At 44.1% G+C, this 22,291-nt stretch overlaps 1 protein-coding gene across 3 annotated transcripts in view; it reads right to left on the bottom strand.

Annotated features, from left to right (window-relative positions):
• GZF1 (GDNF inducible zinc finger protein 1) overlaps positions 1 to 21,585 on the bottom strand; it is a 34,012-nt gene extending 12,427 nt beyond the window's left edge. The window contains exons 1-6 of one of the 3 annotated variants that reach the window (XR_004644918.1): positions 21,565 to 21,585; positions 11,049 to 12,415; positions 8,879 to 8,973; positions 7,124 to 7,291; positions 5,293 to 5,450; positions 3,785 to 4,541 (exon numbers count right to left, since the gene is read on the bottom strand). Coding sequence is in view for 1 of the 3 variants with exons in the window: in XM_034764081.1 (XP_034619972.1) it covers positions 4,185 to 4,541; positions 5,293 to 5,450; positions 7,124 to 7,291; positions 8,879 to 8,973; positions 11,049 to 12,394 (2,124 nt within the window). In the remaining 2 variants the exon portion in view is untranslated. Of the gene's footprint in view, positions 1 to 2,470; positions 4,542 to 5,292; positions 5,451 to 7,123; positions 7,292 to 8,878; positions 8,974 to 11,048; positions 12,416 to 16,482; positions 16,618 to 21,564 lie in introns of those variants that run through there. The other 2 variants (XR_004644917.1, XM_034764081.1) reach the window with 2 other exon arrangements.
• Positions 21,586 to 22,291: the final 706 nt, after the last annotated feature.

Raw genomic sequence — 22,291 nt, 5'->3', positions numbered from 1 at the left:
GGGTGTATTGAGACATCCCACTTGTGTTCCCCTTACTGCCTGTAAGATATCACTGGTCTACAATTTTTGAGAAGTCGTCTGTTTCAGAGATAAAATGTGCTATTTCTTATGTATTTTGCTGTGCTGAATTCAAATACAACAATTAAAACAACTGATTGGCTACTGTTTAAGATATTTAAGTTTTTACATTTTATGTCTATGTATATTGTGTAGAGAGTAGAGTTTTAATCATAAATTGTAAATCTAGGTTTTTTCATGTTTATTGTTGCTTTACATAATATTTCACCTGTCCTGTTTATGTAACACTTTTGCCGATTTTAAAGGGTTATATAAATAACATTTATTATGACACAAAAGGCAAAAAACTATCATGTACATAGTTTAGTCCTATTCAGTGTCTACTCGGCGCTTCTTGGCTTGTCTCTTGTATTCATTAAATGGAGCATGTCTTGTCACTGTCCAGCAATAGTCTGCAAGCATTGATGGGCTCCATTTGCCCTGATAGCATTTCTCCATTGTTGCAATGTCCTGGTGAAATTGCTTGTCGCTCACTGCTCCGCAGTTCGGTGGGAAAAAAATCTAGATGAGAGTGCAAAAAATGTATCTTTAGTGACATGTTGCAACCAAAGCTTTTGTATGCCTTGAGGAGGTTTTCCACCAACAACCTGTAGTGGTCTGCCTTGTTGTTTCAGAGAAAAGTTATTGCCACTAACTGGAAGGCTTTCCATGCCGTCTTTTCCTTGCCACGCCATGCATGGTCAAATGCATCATCTCGAAGAAGTTCACGAATCTGAGGACCAACAAAGACATCTTCCTTTATCTTAGCTTCACTTAACTTGGAAATTTTCCACAGAGGTACTTGACAGCTGCTTGTGTTTTGTCAATGGCCTTGACAAAGTTCTTCATCAGACCCAGCTTGATGTGTAAGGGTGGTAACAAAATCTTCCTTGATTCAACAAGTAGTGGATGCTGAACACTTTTCCTCCCAGGCTCCAATGACTGTCGGAGTGGCCAATCTTTCTTGATGTAGTGGGAATCTCTTGCATGACTATCCCATTCGCAGAGAAAACAGCAGTACTTTGTGTATCCAGTCTGCAAACCAAGCAAGAGAGCAACAACCTTCAAATCGCCACAGAGCTGCCACTGATGTTGGTCATAGTTTATGCACCTCAAAAGCTGTTTCATGTTGTCATAGGTTTCCTTCATATGGACTGCATGACCAACTGGAATTGATGGCAAAACATTGCCATTATGCAGTAAAACAGCTTTAAGACTCGCCTTCAATGAATCAACGAACAGTCTCCACTCATTTGGATCGTGAACGATGTTGAGGGCTGCCATCACACCATCGATGTTGTTGCAGGCTACAAGATCACCTTCCATGAAGAAGAATGGGAGAAGATCCTTTTGACGGTAAGGGAACATAGAAACCCTCACATCACCTGCCAGGAGATTCCACTGCTGTAGTCTGGAGCCCAACAGCTCTGCCTTACTCTTGGGTAGTTCCAAATCCCTGACAAGGTCATTCAGGTCACCTTGAGTTATGAGGTGTGGTTCAGAGAAGAAGGATGGGAGAAAATGTGGGTCCTGTGACATTGATGGTTCAGGACCAGAAGTTTCATCCTCTTCCTCGTCTGACCCAAGTGAGAATGATTCTGGTGCATCAGGAACCGGCAGTCCTTCTCCATGGGGTACTGTGCGTATAGCTGATGGAATGTTTGGATAATGCACAGTCCACTTTTTCTTCTTTGACACACCTTTCCCAACTGGAGGCACTATGCAGAAGTAACAACTGCTGGTATGATCTGTTAGCTCTCTCCAAATCATTGGCACAGATTTCCTTTTCCTGTTCAAGCACTGGCGAAGATTTGTTGCACAAGTGTTGCAGCATATGTGTGGGCCCACCTCTTGTCCTGATCTCCAATTTTGCAGCCAAAATAAAGGGGATAGGCTTTCTTAACCATAGTGGTTATACTGCGCTTTTGTGATGCAAAAGTCACTTCACCACAAACATAGCAGAAGTTATCTGCACTGTTCACACAAGTACGAGGCATCTCTGCTCACTTTGGCTAAACGGAAATGTGTCCCTTTGCAAAATCAAACACTGACAAATAAGAGAGCACAACACTGTATGATTTCTAGAGCTGATATAGGGCAATTTGTTCAGCAGAATGATGTAAGCTTCATTATGATTGCATCATCCATGACTTCTAGGAATAACATGATGCAATCTGAAGCTGGTATTGTGTCATACATGATATGAATTGCATCATTCATTGTTTTGCCTAAAAAGCAAGTACTGTCCAAACCCAGTCACAGATTTATTCATAGATCCAGTCAAAGATGTATTTTAGTCATTTCTGGTTTAAAGTGAGATCCCTTCTCTTTATAACTCACTTATCCTCCGCCATTCCCAAGTCAAGGATCATATATACTGACCCAATAGCATATCTTGAAAACTAGAGCCAATCAACAATTTTAAGCATCATTTTCTTTCTCAGTGACCCAGAATTAGTAAAGTTTGACTACATTTATTTCAGAAGCATTTTGGCTGTAGAGCAGTGTATTCTCATTGTAAAACAAGGATTAGTCAAAAACTAACACCCTGAACTTGACCAGATTTTTGTAGAAGATGAGGGGAAAGGGGGTTCCACAGAAAGGTCTAATCCTGCAATCTCTTATCAGGTTAACACAACATCCATGAGATGTGCCACTGACAATCAGATCATTCATGGGGGCATAGCTTGCAGAATTCAACCCAGAAAGCCTGCTCCGAACGCCCACTGAAATCAATGGGAAGACTCCTACTGCCTTAATGGATTTTGGAGCAAGCACTACCTTTCCTTGACATTTAAAAAAGGCACATTGTCAATATCTTCCTGCTAAATTTTTCACCTCAGATACTAAATACCATTCTAATCAGGAAAACAAAAGCTTTAAAAATGTAAACATCAGCACTGACCTCATTTATTTTTGGCATGTGCCTCAGCTTGGGCACTTCCAGGCACTAGCCCAAAGCTGCAGTGGTTGCATTTCCAACACTGACTCTTAGAAAAGGCTTCTTGAAATAACCACAAAGATGTTTTTCTTTACAAGTTTCGTAAAAACTTTTCAAAAGTAAAATTTGGAGCTTGAAACTACTTGAATGGCCTTAATGTATCCCACTTATCACCTGTACCCCACGGCCCCTATCCCACAAATGAATCCATCAGGAGACACCCCTGTGCTCAAATGGAACCACATTACTCAATACGGACCTGCACCAGTAGAGCCAGTTGCAAGATGAGAGTGCAAATTTAGTGTAAAAGTTGGTGACAATGAAGCAGTAATGTACCTTTATTGTTTAGTGAGTTATTTTAATCACTAGATTAGTAATCCTGCTAATTCACAACTGACACTTCTTATTGGGAGTGCGTTCCATAACAGTATATGAGCTATTATATAACAGAAAAATAAAAACGATTGGAATGTAACTCCATGCATTTCCCACGCTTGCTCTCATTGGTTTTTCCAAATACTAAAATGATTCTGCTTGAATCTTTGGCAAAGCCAAGATTAAAACACTTCCTGAAATGAAATTTAACAATTTTATTTTCTACTTATGAACTTTTACTAGGAAAGTGTATTCCATTAACTGTTAGGCCCAGAAACAACACAATATTTCTGTTTTGTTCACACATGTTGTGGAATTGAATTGGAAACAAAACAAAAAACCCACACACCCTCCTTTTTAAGGAAACTGCACTCAAGCCATCTGAACAAAAGGAAGAAGGGCTTACCACACCTTTGCAGGAAGGGTAGAGAAGAGGAGACTGCCTGGTCAGATTTCCAGAGATTAAAACAATGGCAGGTCTTCATATGCTCTGCTTGAAGTTAACTGCTCTCTGAAGTGATTGTATTATTTCACATGTTCATAACAAAGGGTACAGAAAAATCAAGAAATGAATAAAGTAGAACAATAACTATCAGCCGGGAAAAGGAACTACCGCTAGACTATGCAAATTGAAGATTACTGATTTGTGGTGTTTTAAGGGCGAGGAGGAGATAAATGCCATGACTGTCATCCACAACTAGTCCCTCTTCCTTTCGGGTCTATGCTTTCTCCTAATTACATCACTAGGTTACTGGCAAAGTCAGAAGTTATTAGAGGTATGGCCTAGGCTGGGTTGGTGAACAATACCAAATTATTCCATATTCACCAGAGCATGGAGCTGTGGCTGAATAGCATCTGTCTGTGTATGTAGTACCGTAAGCTCACTTAAGGTGGTAGCTATGAGGGCTTCTTGGGGTCCCACAGTCCCATCCGATTTGCAGTCTGACACGATGGTAGAACTGTTGTCGTGCAGTGCAGTCACACTCCCTGGGACAGCAGTCAAGTTTTGATAGTGGCCATTTTCAGAAAAAGACAGCAACTTGTCTGTTATTTTAGGTGACACATGATACTCTTCATCAGGAAGCTCTGTCTTGTGACCTTCATCGTTCTTAGACACTCCTTCAACAATAACCAGGAACGACTTCCAGGGTGTATTCTTATCATGTATCTAAAAACAAACACAATACAGTTTCAGCACTTGCTGTTTAGAATGACAACACTTTGCCTTTCTACAGAAGCTTCCAGCCAAGGATCTAAAAAGGTTTACAAATAATGGGGCAGATTCTGTGCCCTGCTCCTCCGCTTTTATACGGCTCAGGCAGTGTCAAAAGGAGGGGGACTTGCTATATCATCCTACATGGGGATTCTGAAGCAGGCACACAGTCAGCAAAGTGGACTCCTATGGCAGCCCTCTGGAGAGGGGGAGAAGGGGCCTGAGCTATTGTAAGCTGATGCAGAAAAGAACACCCCAATGCTGCTCTAGCTTGTCCCAGGGCCAGGTAGAAAATCAGGGAGCTCCAATCAGGTCCCTGATGGGCTCCCTTGCTCCATTTCATCAAGTGTAAACTTGGCAAAGCAAAGTATCTTTCCAGATGAGTGAAGTCTCTCTCAGCCCCCCTGTATGATCACTCCCATTTCGCAGGGGAATGGCAGCCCCAGGGTCATACGGTGAGTCAGCAAAAGAGTGAGAAAAATAACTGTCCTTTCTGCTGTGTGTTTGCTATGCTGCCAGTAGTGAGATTAATTTGACTGTAACCCAGGAAAGCTGTCGGCCTCAATGGGACAATGCATTTACTCAAGTATTCTAAAGCCAACAGGCCCTTTCCTAGAACGGGCCCATTTTACACGGGCATGTCTGAAATGCAAGATAAGGCCCACTGGAACGAGCAGTGGAGTCTGTAACAAGACTCCGTCCTTACTGAAGTGTGCCGCCTCAAGGTCGATTTATCCGTGAACGTTCGCCCACACGCATTGCACATGAACGGTTTCTCCCCCGTGTGTATTCGATGATGGCGCTGCAATGCGTTGAGCTGTGTGAACTGCTTACCACACTGATCACAACAATAGGGCCGTTCACCTGAAATCAGAACACAGGGTTAGACTGACCTCTGAGCTGTACCTGGAGTGCTGCTCCTTTGGTAATTTCATAACATGCCCTCGTATCACATTTATTTGACTAGGCAAGTGCAGGCATGTTCGCAAAGCATGCAAATACATTTGCGGGAATTTCAGATTTGCATAAAATTATACTGATGCATGCAAGATAAACAGATCATTTCTGTAGTTTCAGGGCAGATCCTCTGCTAGTGTAAATCGGTTTAGCTCTATTGAAGCCAACAGAGCACTTACATCAGCTGAGCTTCTGGCCTGAACTACAGGAGTTTTCATATTTACCTATATCAATATTTTACTAGGGCAGGAATTCTGGGATTTATTACACCCTCTGGTTTCTCTCTTTAAATCTACCAAAGCAGATCACAATACCATTCAGTAGGTAAAATGCACTTTAGTCTAAAGCGTCTTTCACCCATGATTTATTATTTACCCCAATAAAGCATTTTGTGAAACAGCCACAGGGTTAAATGACAGCACAGGGAAAGAAAGTAGGGGTTTCAGATAATTTGAAAGTAGATGCAAATGTGATGAGACAGAGAGATACAAGGTTGGTATTGCAGATGGCAGACAATATAGGGGAGAAGGCTCTAGCATCAATGGTAGGATTGTGTGCAGGGACAGAGAAGAGACCAGTGCTAGACAAGCTGAGGGGAGGAAAGTAGACAGTGTCTTTGAGCTAGCTGAAGATAGTCTAGAGAGAATTTTATAACTATAGACAATATTAAGCTGGCTTTGCAGTGGAAAGCAACTAGATGGTTATAGTGTAGGCTGCACTTTGTACATGAGCAAAGCTAGACAGAAACATTCACCCCATGCTGCAGTGTTGAAAACTAAGGCACACTCCACCAGACAAAAGAGGAGATAAAGACATGGATGAAGATTTCAGTAGGGGTAGAACTGAGGCTAATCTAGATACAGGTGAAGTTATGGAGGAAGCCATATAGACAGCTCGATTGCTATAAAAGATATGGGTGAAGGAGAGTGTAGAGTCAAAGACAATGTCGAGGACACAATCAGCAAAGGCAGTAGACAGTGTTTGCTTGGAGACGCTGGCAGCAGCCTGACACTGACTAGAGTTACATGGTTCAGGTGGAACCAGTAGGAAAGCAAGGCTGCGTCTTAGCAGAGATGCAATTGTGCCCATGGCCATTTTGCTTCTATTGACAGAGAACAAGGTACAGGCAGAGATAAACACAAACTGGGAAGAGGAAGCCGGCAGGAAAGGTGGGTGGGAGGACAAGTCTGCAAAGACAACATTGCTCTTTGCAGTGTTTTGAATGGAGCTAAAGTGGATACGGCTCTTTATTTACTAATAAACTTCTTTGCGTGTTATGTTGCATCAGCATCGGTAAGGAGGTATCAGCACAGCTCTGTGAAATGCTTGCTAGTTAATTGCTGCTATGCAATCAGCAGGAAGAACACATTTTTGGAGGATGGGGTAAGAGGAAAGGAATGGAGGAAACACCACCACTGGTTGAAAATAGTTTTAAGAGTTCTACAAAAGGTGAATACGTTTACAAGTAATAAAAGTTCTTGGTTAAAGGAGTCCCTCAACATTAAACAGTCCTAAGATTTAGACCTATAGATACACTTTACTATCCTATGCACTTTACTTTCCAAACAAATGTTTCCTACCCGTGTGAACTTTAATATGCTGGTAAAGCGAATTCCTCTGTGCAAATGTTCTAAAGCAAACTTCACATTTAAACGGCTTGGATCCGGTATGTATTCTATTATGGTGTTTCAAGTACTCCTTAGAGGCAAAGCTCTTCCCACATGTTTCACACATAAACGGCCTTTCCCCTACAGCAAGGGTGAATTGGAGAAGGAAAAAACAAAGGAATGTTTTAGAACGTCATTAGGCATCACATGCAAACACCGAGCTATTAAATACAAACTAAACAGAGGTCAATGTCAAAAGGGATTTCAGTGGGCCTAGCTCAGGGGAGTAAGCTGCATTATCAGGTACGGAATATGCCTGTTTGAGAAAGCTGTACGAGGCACCACTCTCAGAAGGAACCTCCCGTCTCAGAGCACACCAAAATATCCCCAAATGTAGGGCCTGAACAAAAGCCCACTGAAGTCTTCAGTTAGTTGGAGTCGTTCCACTAACTTAGTGGCCTTTGGCTCAGGCCCATACTGAACAGAGTCCTGCTCACCCTCCGTTAAGTAGCCGACGTTCTGTTGTTGCTTAAGGCAAGTTTCCCTGTGTTAACATGTCACTGGTTTTACATTTTCTGCCAGCTCACATTTGTTCATGGCAGAAGAGTCCATGAGCAGGGGGGATGGAGAGATTTCTAACACGTTTGGGTAAGAAATGCAAAAGGAAAAGAAGAAATTCCCCACACATGACTGAAGTCTGGTGGTACAATGTCAATCTCACATATGAGATTTTAATCGCAAGTGTATGAAGTAGGTAATTACAGGTTAAAATAAGCCACTTTTAAAATTAGGTTTCTTGGGTTAATTGCTGCATGTTTGCCCAGAACGTGAGTTCATATTTAGCTTTAATAATTAGGATAAAGCCTTATAACAATGGGACTGAATTTCCAAAGCAGTCTCCAGCGACCCATGATCCAAAGTCCATTGAAGCCCATGGGAAACTTCCATTCCCTTGAATAGGCTTTGCCCACTTCTACCCACTGCCCGCCCACAAGCAGAGACCACACAGGGAAATAAGAGAGCAAAATGCAGACTGTGCAAAGGTGTCTATGAATGAGTCCTTTGTAAACAAAACCAAAAAAGACCTTTTCACTGCCATTCACAGCAAATAGTTGGGTTTATCAGGGGCTTCGGAGCTCCTTTTTAAAGCATTTTGAAGACCAGTATTAGTTCATTAAACTAAATGACAGTAAAGCTGTGATGAAGGGAAGGTGTGGCATTCTGCAATATTTCTGATACGGGCACATTTAAAAACTTGTTTTTACAGCAGTAACTTCTGAAAACGTTACGGGTGAAGCTTTGAAGATTTTCCCCCCGTCTCTCTCTCAGAAATGCTCTAACGCCAATACAGAAAAGCAGAATATGCAACAAAAATATACTTGTGCTTCACACTGGAGTTCCTGATCTACTCAGTATCCAGATGGCTGCAATTATTTATACAGCTGGTGTTTTATTGAAGTCTTGTGTTGGTTTTTTCTTTAGGAAATGCTAATTAAAATTAACTCTTTTATTGTACATTTCCTTAAACCTAGCAACCTGGGTAAAGACAACTATTCACAAAATCATGATCTCTCTCCCTGCCCCTTCCCTCCCGTACTTTAAATGTCACAAACATATGTCACAGAATGTCACAAACACAAACTGCAACAGCAGCTAGATTCTAAATAACATAAGTTTTGCACCTAATGCCCCTTTAACTTGGAGAGGGTGACAAAAGAAGAAACTTGCCTGTATGACACCTTTTATGATATATAAGCATGTGATTCTGTGTGAATCTTGCACCACATTCCTCACAGACAAAAGGTTTCTCACCAGTGTGGATTCTGAAATGAAAAAATACCATTAAGCTAAAAGGTTCTCTCTCCTCTACAGTACATTACTAGTCACTTTTACTGTATGGTCATCCTCTGAAATGTGACTAAAAACATTGGCATTGTGGAGTTCAGTGCTAATTGTCTTTCTAAGATTTCCTAATTGAGCCAAGATTCTGAGCTGTGATCCACACAAGCAGAGTGCTGTGCCTGACTATCACATTCCAGAATTTGGGATCAGGATCCAGAAATATATGAGCCAAAAGAAGTTTTTGGTAAGCTTAAAAATCTCTACTGAATTTTTACACACTTCAAATACAAAAATGGAGAGGGAAAGATATAGAGGGTTACCTAATTGTAATAAAAATATAATTTTTTTTTTAAATTCCATCTGGAATCTGAAAGTCAAGCAGTAATCTTTATGGTTCGGATATCATCACCAACATTTTCTGCAATCAGAACTTGGCTAACAATTCTTTTTAAATGATTACTGAGCCAGAACATAGTTTGGTTGGCTGTTCCCTAGGTGTGCTGGCTCTGCAGGGTTGTCAGGCCTACAAAGTAAAGTAAGTGGCTATGGCTCAGACTGAAGACACACAGGGAGCAGAACAGGAAAATGCCATTTTTATATAAGCTTGTCTCTCTCCCCAACAGAAGTTGGTCCAATAAAAGACATTACCTCACCCACCTTGTCTCTCTATAGCCTGGGACCGACATGGCTACAACTACACTGCATTTTTATACAGTCATTTTCCTGATTATAGCTTCAGTCCTGCAACGAGATCTGCATGGGTGAAGTCCAGTGTCCATGCAGAGCAGCTTGCAGGATCAGGGTCTAGAATTGCACTTCAGTTGCATCTACCTTTAACTTCCTGCCTACACATGAACTTCACACTTGATTTACTTGACTCCTTTGACTAGTTCTGCAGGAACAAAAATACCAGGTGATCAGTTCTCAGTTCAATATTAGCAGGGGAGATTATATGTAAAAATTAAAATGAAAACATTAGGTAATTATCTGAAGTGGCTCCTTCCTCTTGTCTTTCTAGGTCTGTCTTCTAGAGTATAAGCTCTCAGGACAGAGACTGTCTTGATATGCATGACACGTACAAGGCTGAGCACCTTCTCAATGCTTAAACAATAAACTCATCAGAGAGAGCACCCTTATTGTCCCTTCATACTGGTCCCAGGTAGAGGGGGAATCTCATTCATTTTCCTGACCAGTGAATGATTTTCAGTGTCAAGTGGCCACAACACTTTAAAGAGTGATGCTTAAAAAAAAAAAAAAAAAAAAAAAATCTATATCTGTGTTGATAACATTTTAGGACCCAATCCTGCAAATGCTTACTATGGGGCATAGTGTTTACTATCATGTGAAATCTCATTGATTTCAATGGGACTATAATGACAGAAAGCATCCTGTCTGTATGTAGTACACCTCTACCCCAATATAGCGTGACCTGATAGAACACGAATTCGGATAGAACGCGGTAAAGCAGCGCTCCGGCGGATCAAAGCAAGTTCGATATAACGCGGTTTCAGATTTTTTGGCTCCCAAGGACAGCGTTCTATCGGGGTAGAGGTGTACATTTAGATTAAGAGACTAAGATCTAATGAACTTCATACTTCAGAGGAGAGAGTGGCCTAGTGATGTCAGAACATTCCAGAGTTCTAGTTCCAGCTCTGGAAGTGACATTTTGGGGAATGCACCATCTACCTCAGTTTCCCCAGGCTTACCCTACCTCAGAGTGTGCTCTGAGGGTTAGCGAGGGGTTGATTCTACAAGGCATTGGCCCCAATCCTACAGAACACTTACACATGTGCTTAACTTTAAGAACAAGTAGTTCCCTTTACTTTAAAGACATGCTTAAGTGTTTGCTGGATCGGGGCTTAAACCTATACTTTGGGCTTAGATTAAATGACAGTGCCCCCCTAATTAGAAAGAAAACACTTTGGAAGGGGATATATTGAAACCCTCCAGTCAGTCTCCTTTTAAATCCTCACTCTACTTGAGGGTTCAGGATGTCTTTCAGTGGATTTTACCTTTCCCACCAGAATCTAACAAGGCCAGTTAAGTCTGTTCATACCTCATGTGTGTTTTAAGTGCAGAAGGCTGAGAAAATTTAGCCTCACACTCTGTGCACCCATAAGGCTTGTCGCCTGTATGCGTCCTTTCATGAAGCCTCAAAGCAGTTTTGGAGCTCAAACCCTTTCCACACTGTTGGCACTGATGACGCTCCCCACCACCCTCATGAACCTGAAGAATGTGCCTCTTGACGTCCTTCTTCCTCTTGAACTTCTTACCACAGAGTTCACAAGGGAAGTGGCGCTCACTGGTGTGGACGTGGCGTTGGTGGCTTTTTAAATTGCACCGGTTGGCAAAGGTCTGACTGCAGGTTTCACACCGGTAAATGATTTCAGCCGCAATGCCATGACTGTGCTTTATGTGCTTGAGGAAGCTCTTCTCATACAGGAATTCCTTCTTGCAGGTGCTGCATTTGAAATTGCCGCCTCTTTTCTTCTTATCCTCCTCTGATTTTTTAAAGTTGTCTTCTAATTCAAAGTTGCCATTGCACTCTTCATTCTCAGGCTTCACACTGTTTTCCACTTGCCCCTCTTCCTTCTCCACATCATGCATGATTTGGTCTTTCGGGAACTTGTTCTCTTCAGTAGCATCCTCAGCATTCTTCTGTTGCTCTCTCAACCGCCTTGTGTACTTCTTTTTGGGGATTTCTACAAATACTTTCCTCCCAGCCAGCCTCCCACTGGCCCTTCTGATTTTGGCATAGGGAGGCTTCATGGTTTCTTTTTTCTTGTCAACCTTCTCTTTTGATTTGGCAGTTGGCCTCTCAAGAGACACTCCATTGCTGGGTCTTTCCATGGGGGAATTGGGAGAATCAGGAGGACAGTCTGTACGGTCACCTTCCGCCACAACAGTTGTCTTCAACTCAACTAAAGCATTGGATTGGGTACCACTGTCGTCCTCAGCATCCTGCGATTCAGAGAAATTTTGCAACTCCAACAACACTGATTCAAGCATCTGCTTCTTCAGCTGAAAACAGGTTTCAGACAGGTCCAAGCACTTAAGCTTTTCAGCTATTTCCAGCATACGTTGCACTCGGTCTTCCTCCACTTCTACCCTGGCAGTATAGACAAACTCAAGAAATGAAGCAAAATCAGCTACCTGGACCTCATTCAAGAACACATTTGTCCTTGAGCTATCCATGCTCTTCTCATTAAGAAACACCTCCTTGAAGAATTTGCTTGTTGCTGCCAATACAGCTTTGTGAGCAACAAACTCTCCCCTGACACCTTGATACTCCACGCTAACCGTCACATCACAAAGATGGCCCAGAAGACGCAGCTGATGCATTTCGTTCAGAAGATTTATCGGCGAGGACTTTGATTCTAGCAAAACTGCATTACTTTCCATCTTTCTTCTTTCTGCAAACAGCTGTTAACAACATCACATGTTAGTTGCCTATCATGGAGAAACCAATAAAACTTAAAAGCCCAACTCCCATTCCGGCACCTTAATAAAGTGGCCAGATTTTTCAGAAAAGCGCTATTGAAAAATCTGGCCTGAAGCACAGACTAGATTAGCTGTGTCTCATTTCTATTTAGAAATAAGCTAGCAGCCATTCATAGAAAGTAATTAGATTTGTCAAAAGTTAACTTCTATTTCAAGTCTCAATCATCATTTTGGCAGATTCACTCCTTGAGAAATCAGAACTAAGATGCTAGAAAAGTTTAGAGTTTAATAGGATTCTAAAATGTAATAAAGACTAAGTGAACAAAAGAAGGGTCAAAAGAAATGCAAGGTGCATAACAAAAGCACACTTACAATCCCAAACAGAATAATTCCTGAGAATAGGTTTTTAGGGTAAACAAAAAGGTATTTTAAACAAAAGTTGGATGAAGTGAAAATATGAGTTCTCAAAACACAAAAGTCAATGAGATTATAAAACAGCGGGGCTAATTATTTATCTCCAAAAGTTGGGAAAACTGTTCTAAAATAACAGGGTTATGGACCATGGTCTGACCCACTATGACAGCTCTTATGTTCTTATGATTGGCCTGCCTCTTGCAAGGCCTACTGTAGATTGACATCTTTTACCAAGCATGAACGATGGAGCTTGGATGGCTAAACACAACTTCCATTTCTCTTTATTTATCCCAGACACGTTTTCTCTTCCCTCTCATCTCAGACTATATATTTTGGGGTTAATTAAGCAAAGATCCATTAATTGATAAAGCATTTGCTATTAGCATAGTTTGGAAGTTAATGTTTTTCAGCAGAGGTACAAGCCTTTAACCACTTTACATGTTACAATACTTCCTGTATTACTTTATAATTAGCCACTTGTTTACTGATTGAACAAACTACCAAACGTTGAAAAAGCTATTATTACAAACTGTCTGTGTACAGACACCAACCGTCATCAGCAGAGAGTAAACCCAGAATCTTCAGAATCAAAGTCACCAGCCGCTTCCACTTGAGCTAGAGAACGCCTTAAACTGTATACCCAGGTTATTAGTTTCCAAGAGTCAGCCCCAAGAGAGAGACTATCCAAATCATTAAACCAGTGTATTATACTAACATTGTAAAACATATAACCCACACTCTCCATAAAGCTGTAATAATAGAACTACCATCAAGGTGCAGAATGCACTCGTTTTTGTAACACTGGTCTTTCACTCTATTGGAATTTGTTCAAACAGGAAACAGTAATTTAACATATTCAATAAGGTACATAGTGCAATGAAAGGCTTTCAATTCCAGTGGGTGACAAACTCTTGTTCAAACTGCTAGCAGCATTCTCTGCTTCGAGCACATATCTGTGCCAATAGAAACATCCATATATATTTCACCTAAAAAAGATGTTATGTCACTGAAGCCTGCAAACTGCTGCGTGGGCACAGGGAGTCTGCCCACATTGAACAGCTTGTAGGACTGTAGACCATGTGCTCATACACAGCCAGCTATCTGTTATCCAAGTCACATGTCATACTAAAGTGCCACTGTCTAGAGCAGTGGTTTTCAAACTTATTTGATCACGCCCCCACTTCTTTGTGTCTGTAGTAGTTTACGCCCCACCCCAGTCTCACAAGTACATATACCAACATATGCAATGGCAGTGTTTCACTTGAATCAGTTTCGGCTTCTGTTTTTCACTTGCATTGGTTATTTTTTAAGCCAACGACCCATTGTAATAAGAGAAAAAGCAAAAGTGTGATTGTGGTCCACGTGTACAATTAAATGTGCACACTGCATCGTAGCAAACAGATTAACGTACAGATGGCAATGACTTTGTATAATACTATGCAAGCTTAAACAGAAATCCGTCATAAAGCACAGCACCATCTGAGGACCTATGGCGTCTGGAGGAATCCGTTTTGCTAGTTACGCATTGCTGTGGGTAAAATGTGTGCAACAAGTCGTCCCCCCCCCAACCAAAAAAACTTCTTATGCCGCCCCTGAGAATACATTCCACGCTCCCCAGTTTGAGAACCCCTGGTCTACAGGCAGAACTGCCTGACAAAACAAAAGACAGAAAGCCAGTTTTGTCAGGCATAATCCAGTATGGCTAAAGTGACTATTATAATCTATGAGGCACAGTACAATGGCTGCTGGAACAGAAGAGTGGCACCAAGTTTAGATGACAGATAAAGTGAGCATGTGAAGCCCAGCTAACAGTGCTGAAGGAATGGGTTCAGGAAAACTCTGAAGTTATCAGGCTGATACTCATGGAAGCTTGGCCAACAGGCCAGACTTCTGCATGACCCATGTAGCCCTCGGGTCAAAAAGTTTGCCCACCCCTGATCTAGGCCAGCCCTGCCAGGCGTTTGTCCAACCTCCTCTTAAAAATCCCCAATGATGGAGAATTCACAACTTCCCTAGGCAATTTATTCCAGTGCGTAACCACTCTGACAGGAAGTTTTTCCTAATGTCCAACCTAAACCGCCCTTGCTGCAATTTAAGCCCATTGCTTCTTGCCCTATCCTCAGAGGTTAAGAACAACAATTTTTCTCCCTCCTTCTTGTAACAACCTTTTATGTACTTGAAAACTGCTATCATGTCCCCTCTCAGTCTTCTCGTCTCCAGACTAAACAAACCCAGTTTTTTCACTCTTCCCTCATAGGTCATGTTTTCTAGACCTTTAATCATTTTTTTTGCTCTTCTCTGGACTTTCTCCAATTTGTCCACATCTTTCCTGAAATGTGGCGTCCAGAACTGGACACAATACTCCCGGTGAGGCCTAATCAGCGCAGAGTAGAGTGGAGAAGAGCGGAAGAATTACTTCTCGCATCTTGCCTACAATACTCCTGCTAATACATCCCAGAAGGATGTTTGCTTTTTTTGCAATAGCATTACACTGTTGACTCATATTTAGCTTGTGATCCACTATGACCCCCAGATCCCTTTCTGCGGTACTCCTTCCTAGGCAGTCATTTCCCATTTTGTATCTGTGCAATTGATTGTTCCTTTCTAAGTGGAGTACTTTGCACTTCTGTAAAGGGGTGTCTCTGGGATCCAGCGCCTCCACCCTCACATTGTGTTGGGAGTTATCCCGACAGACACCCTTAGCCCCACTCCCTGGGGAGGAAATGTCTGTAGGCCTCACGATCTCAGGGGGAGTTGTCCATAGGGAAGCACCTCATCCCCAAACTCCTGGGGAAGGAAACACTTGGGAGGTTCCCCTGAGCCCAGTGGGCCACAGCAGTCTGTGGGGAGCAGTGGTCTGTGGGGTTTTCCCTGCACCCAGGGGGCAGAGGGGGTCTGTGGGGAGGGAGGGGGGCTGTTGGCACCCAGGGGGTGGAGGGGCTCTGTGGTGCTCCCCCTGAACCCCGTGTGTATGTGAGAGAGTCTGTGGGGGTAGGAGGTCTGTGGGTGCCCAGGGGGCGGCAGGGGCACAGGGTCTGTGGGCGCCCAGCGGGCACCGGGGGTCTGTGTGGGGGGGGGGGGGGAGGGCATCCGTGGGTGCCCAAGCGGCAGTGGGGGTCTGTGGGGGAGNCGCCCCCGGGGCACCCGGGGGGGGGGGGAAGGGGTGGCTGTGGGCGCCAGGGGGGCGGTGGGGGTCTGTGGGGGCCCAGGAGGTGGCAGGGGGCTGTGGGGGATGGGGGTCAGTGAGCACCCGGGGGCGGCGGGGGGCTGTGGGGGGAGGGAGCGCCCCGGGGTCTGTGGGGGCCCAGGGGTGTGTGGGCTTCCAGGGGGCGGGGGCGCCCCGGGGGAGGGGGTTGGTGGGCTCCAGGTGGTGGCGGGCGTTCCGGGGTCTGTGGGGGTGGGGGTCTGTGAGCTCCAGGGGACGGCGGGGGGCTATGGGGGCCCAGGGATCGGGGTCGGTGGGGGCCCAGGGGGTCTGTGAGGGGAGGGGGTCGGGGGCGCCCCGGGGGCGGCGGGGGGAGGGGGTCTGTGAGGGGAAGGGGTCGGGGGGGCACCAGGGGCGGTCCATGTCGGGGCTCCCCGCGCCGGGGGGGGGTGTCCAGGGCTCACCCCCCAGCCGGGCCCCGCTCACTCACCGGGCAGCCCCGGGCTCCGCGCGGCGGCCGGAAGCGCTGGCCGCTCACGAGCGCTCCCCCCACCCGGCCAGTTCCGGCAACTGCCGCGGCGCAGCCGCCGCCAACGGCGTCACGAGACCAAGCGGCGCCGCCCTCCCGGCTCGAGCGCCAGGGGGCGGCCGGGCGGAAGTGGCGTCAGACCGACCCCTCAAGCCTGCGCCTCCTCGCGTCGCGGGGTTGCCTGGCAACGTTTCCCCCGCAGGGAGGGGCCCCCCACGGCCGTGTCCCATCCCCATGAGGCCTGTGTCCCCCCCCCACCCGTCAGTCTGTGCCCACCCTGCACCCCCACCGGGCCTGCCAACGGTCTCCGCCCCTTTCCAGCTGGCCCTGGACCTAATTCACTGTAACATGGGGGGCAGGAAACACCCCAGGAACAAGGGGAACTACACCAATGCAGGGAAGTGAATTCCCGGGAAAGTAAAAGACAGTCACACGAGTGAAATGCCTGCACCACCACAGAGGCTCAAACAATATGTATTAGCCCCCCCCCCCAAAAAAAAACCCCAAAACAAAACAGAAAAAGGATAAAAAAAGCCACTGTGGCTAAACAACAGAGGAAAAGAAGGGGCTAGAGCCAAAAAGGGAATTTTTTAAAACCTGGAAGTCTAATCCTACTTAGGAAAATAGAAAGGAGCATAAACTCTGGCAAGTCATATGTAAATAGGGTGACCAGCTAGAAAGTGTGAAAAATTGGGACAGGGGTGGGGGGGTAATAGGCAACTATTACTATCAAATCAGGACATCTGGTCACTCTATATGTAAAAGTATAATTAGGCAGGACAAAAACAAATGTGAAGAGCCACTAGCAATAGACACAAAAACCGACAGCAATTAAAAAAAATAGTACATCAGAAACAAGCACCCTGCCAAAAATCACTGGGCAATCGAGGTGCTAACGGAGCACTCAAGGAAGACAAGGCTGTTGCAGAGAAACTAAATGAATTCTTTGCATCAGTCTTCACTGCAGAGGATGTGACCGAGATTCCCACACCTTTTTAGGTGACAAATCTGAGGAACTTTCCCAGCTTGAGTTGTCAATAGAGGAGGTTTTGGAACAAACTGAAAATTCAGTGTTGGTAAATGTAAAGTAACGCACGTTGGAAAACATAAACCCAACTGTACGTACAAAATGATTGGGTTTAAATTAGCTGTTACCATTCAAGAAAGCGATATTGGAGTCATCGTGGATAGTTCTCTGAAAACATCCACTCAAAGTGCAGTGACAATCAAAAAAGCTAATCTTAGGAACTCATAGGAAACAGATAGATAAGACAGTAAACACCATAATGCCACTATATAAATCCATGGTACACCCACACACTGAATACTGCGTGCAATTCGGGTCACCTATCTCAAAAAAGATATATCAGAAGTGGAAAAAGTCCAGAGAAGGGCAACAAAAATGAATAGGGGGATGGAACAGCTTCCATATGAGGAAGAGATTAAAAACACTGGGATTGTTCATCTTGGAAAAGAGACAACTAAGGGGGGGATATGATAGAGGTCTATAAAATCATGAATTGTGTGGAGAAAGTAAGTGTTACTTACCCTTTCACATAACACAAAAAACATGGGTCACCCATAGAAATCAATGGGCAGCAGGTTTAAAACAACAAAAGGAAGTATTTCTTCATACAACATACAGTCAACCTGCAGAAGTCATTGCCAAGGGATGTTGTGAAGGCTAAATGTTTAACGGGGTTCAAACAAGATTTAGATATGTTTATGGAGCATGTTAGCTGTTAGCCAAGATGGTCAAGGATGCAACCCTATGATCTGGGTATCCCTAAGTCTCTGATTGCAAGAAACTGGGACTGGATGACTGGATGGAACACTCGTTAATTGCCCGGTTCTGTTAATTTCCTCTGAAGCATCTGTCACTGGCCGCTACTGGATGACAGGATACTGGGCTAGATGGACCATTGGTCTGAGCCCGTATGGCCATTCCTATATACACCACCCACCCCTTGATGTGCATCCCATACCTCTCTCCCCATGAGGCCTGCATCCCCATGGTTCACAGCCTATGTGCTCCATCCCTAGGGTTACCACCTGGCCAGCATTTGACTGGCCTGGCCATTTTTTTTTTTTATGGTTTTCCAGTTGTTAGAAAAATAATTTAATCTGCCTTTTTTTTAATGTGGGCCTAAAGGTTTGCATTATTACCACAATAAACTGGAATATCTAATGTTAAAAATTTCTCTGTCCAGCTAAAGATGCAGTGCTCCCACTTCCACAGTTTAAGCAATAACAGATGAAAACAATTGAAAATACAGCAGCTGTCTGCCGACCAACACTTAATCTCACCACACCTGTATGTGAGAGAGGGTTTGATTCATGCGAGAGTGAGGAGACGTGTTATGTTATCAATCTTATCTATGTGTTCTCTCGCTACATACTATGAGTGGTTGTTGAAGGGGAGGGGGCTGCAGAGTTGCCTTATGGTTGGGGTTGTGGCGGGCTTTGTGTTATGGGGGAGAGAGGGTGCCGGGTTTTTTGCGTTTCAATGGTGGTAATCCTACCCATACCCCACCCTCCCCCCATGAGCCTGCCCCACATGCTCAGACACCAGAAGCCAGGCCTCCAAAATCCCAAGATTGGCTTAAAACTCAGGAACTGTTAGGAAAACAAGCATGTTGGCTCTGGGCTGTGAGCCCATTCGGTGCACTCAGGCCACGGCTCAGACACATGGGCTAGAGCCTTTTCTGCCTGCTCTTAAATGAAAGTCAAGATTCTCAGGCATCCTACGAACTTGGGAGTGATGGCTTGAAGGACATCATCAAACTTCACAGGAGTGCTTCACAAACATAAATTAACCACAGCGAGATAAGGTTCCCCAACCTCGGTGAGATAAAGGTGGGATTATCCTCTTCCCTTTACAAACAGGGAACTGAAACACAGAGATATTAGTGTCAAAAGTATATGCTAATTTGATTAAAATGTCCATGGCCTGATTTTTCAGAGAATTTAGCACTTTGTTCCAAGCACAACTCCCGTGGACTTCTGTTGCAACTGTGAGGCCTCAGCTCTTCTGAAAATCAGACCCCAGGTTCTCATGCTGAGCACCCAGAAAATGAGAAACCATCCCAGGAAAGTTTGGTTTGAATGACTTGCTTAGCATCACATAGGAACTCTAGCAGATGCAGGGGTAGAATCAGGAGTGACACTCAACTGCCTAAATCACAAGGCCATCCTTTCTCTTCCTGAAGTCCCCTGCCTCATCCACAATGCACCTTTCAACAACTGCAACAAATAAGGCAGGAGTCCTAATAGACATCTTCATTCTCCACACAACCCTGATTTGTTTCCTGAACGCTGACCATATTGTGCACTAACTGAGGCAGGGGTCCTGTGGATGTGATCATGGAAAGACTATTATAATGAATGCACACAAGAGAGACGAATTACGGTTGTACAGGCAACCTTGGTTCTGGCATTTCCTAACTTTTCAGTGGTTGACTTTGCAGCTCTGTGTATATATAATTTCCTATGTTTTTAAAAGAGCAAACTGAAAAAAAACCCAGACGTTCCAGCATTTGGAACCATATTGACTCCATGTGGTCATCAGCAGGGTTAGAACCTTTAGATCCACACACAGACCTTTTCCGGAGCTAACAGAGTACCTGGTATCAGTAGTAGTTATCATCCATCCTCTATGTAGGCCAGCCACTAGGAGATGAGGCACATATTTTACCCATGGGTTTCCAGCTATTTGCTGACAGCTGAGGAATGTTACGACTCAGGAAGCCTGAGTTCTACACTATGTCCTGAGAGAAATGTACTCAAGTGGTTACAGTACAACCCCCTAGCTCCCGCTCAACTCCTCATCCCAGTTCCAGTGTCCACCCTCTTTCTGGCTCCATATCCCAGCCCCAGCTCCTCACTTCTGTTGATCTGAGCCAGGCTTCCTCCTCCTCCTCACTGAGTGGGTGTAAGCGGAGGAGCATTTAGAGCACAGGAGAGACAGTCACCCTGCTCTCAGTTCCTGCATGCCGTGTCAGAGCTGCCCCTGGCTGCTGCAAGGAGCAATGAGAGAAAAAGTCCTGCTTAGCCCTGACATCCCTAAGCCAGAGCTTGCTCAGTGCAGACTGAAATGTTGGAGAATTTAGCTACTGAACTCTAACGAATCTCTATTGAACGTGTGAAAACTGAGATTCGCAGCAACTCATAACTTGGCCAAATTTGGGTGGATTTTTAATTGCATGGCAAAAGTTAAACCCTGACATCAGGATGATTCTCCCTGCTAATTGTCAAGTCCCTGCTCCAAAGCATAAAGATACTAGAGCTTCTCAACACAATGGTTACAAGATCTTTTTTTAACATGGGCAAAAGAAACATATTTTTCCCTAGCCTCATTCTGAGAAATGGCTGAACCGTTTTTGCTGAAGTTTACCAAAAAATTATGTGTGAGGCAGACACTCATCAAGGAAAATTTCAGCTCAAATGAATATACATAACTGAAAACAGCATCTTAACTGTAGGGACGGCTACCTGTATCACCTATAATTTAGAGAGCTAAATAAAATTGGCCTCATTTTTTCCAGAGCTAATAAGTGCTTAAAGTGCTTGCAGTGGAGATTATGGGTACTCAGTACACCTGATTATCAGGCTACTTTTATTTAGGAACTTTACTTCACAAAACATTAGCTGTTTTGTCCAGGCAACCGTCAGTCACGACCAGGACTTTGCATAACATTTCTCTCAAATTTAAGAAGACAGCTGCCAACTCACCCACAAATTAAGTTATTCACCCCCCAGCTAGCAGAAAATGTTTAATCATCAGAGAACATTGAGATCAGAACTTATTGCTATGCTGCCATTCAGACAATGCAGCACTCTCTGCAAGAGCATGGGGCAGAGACTCCCATCTGCCGAAGAGGTGGGTGCTCCCTGCATTCACACAATGGGTTCTTGCTCAGGTTAAGGGAAGAGGGAGGGGGTGGAGGAGGGAGAGAGAGACGAGAACTCTCAGAGCTGCAGACACAAAACAAAAAGATCACAGGAGCAGGGCTGATGCCTCTCCTAGCAAGTCCCATCACTTACCAGGTAGATGGCTCCACTGAACAGCAGGAGTTGAGAGGGTCAGATCAGTCCATCCTATTAATTCAGTGGGCTCTTGGGGAAGATCATGATAGATCCAGGAGCTATCCTAGGGCACAGAGAGAGCTGTAGCATTACAATTTCTGCAGCTCATCTTAGACCAAGAAAAAGGGGGGTACATCTCTCCTCAGGAGACAATGTATGTGTGAGTGGGGGACAGAAGGCAGAGAAGCAGGGATAGGGTTGTTCTGCAGCACAGGAGCAGTTTGACCAATCAAGTTGCTCCTATCCCAAAACCAAGAAAATTCAATCACCCCCCTCCCCCACAACTACACACACATTTTCTAAAAAATCGTATTAATGCAACATGAGATTTTAGAACATATGACCAATTTAATCCCTGGTGCAATTCCATTGGTTTTGGAATTACATCAAGAATGAATCTGGCCCATAATCAGGCAATTCAAAAGTATTGTTTCCAGCGCAACCTTCAATCCCCCACACTGAACACACCCTGTAGTAAGACATGCATTTAACACCATTCTCAGTAATACAAAATACTAAATATGTGCAACGGTGCTCAGTGTTACAATTGGTCTCGGAAACAAAGCTCTGAATGTCCCGACTTTGGCGCATTTAAGATCTCAATAATAATATTATATGCAGTTTTTTTAATAATAAAAGGAGCATTTAGAGCTCTTCAAGTAATCTTCAAAGGTGTTTAGAATCT

This window comes from Trachemys scripta, chromosome 3, assembly GCF_013100865.1.
Source record: "Trachemys scripta elegans isolate TJP31775 chromosome 3, CAS_Tse_1.0, whole genome shotgun sequence".
Classification (NCBI taxonomy): domain Eukaryota; kingdom Metazoa; phylum Chordata; order Testudines; family Emydidae; genus Trachemys; species Trachemys scripta.
Note: the sequence above shows the minus strand (reverse complement) of the source record. Positions and strands in the feature narration are given on the sequence as shown.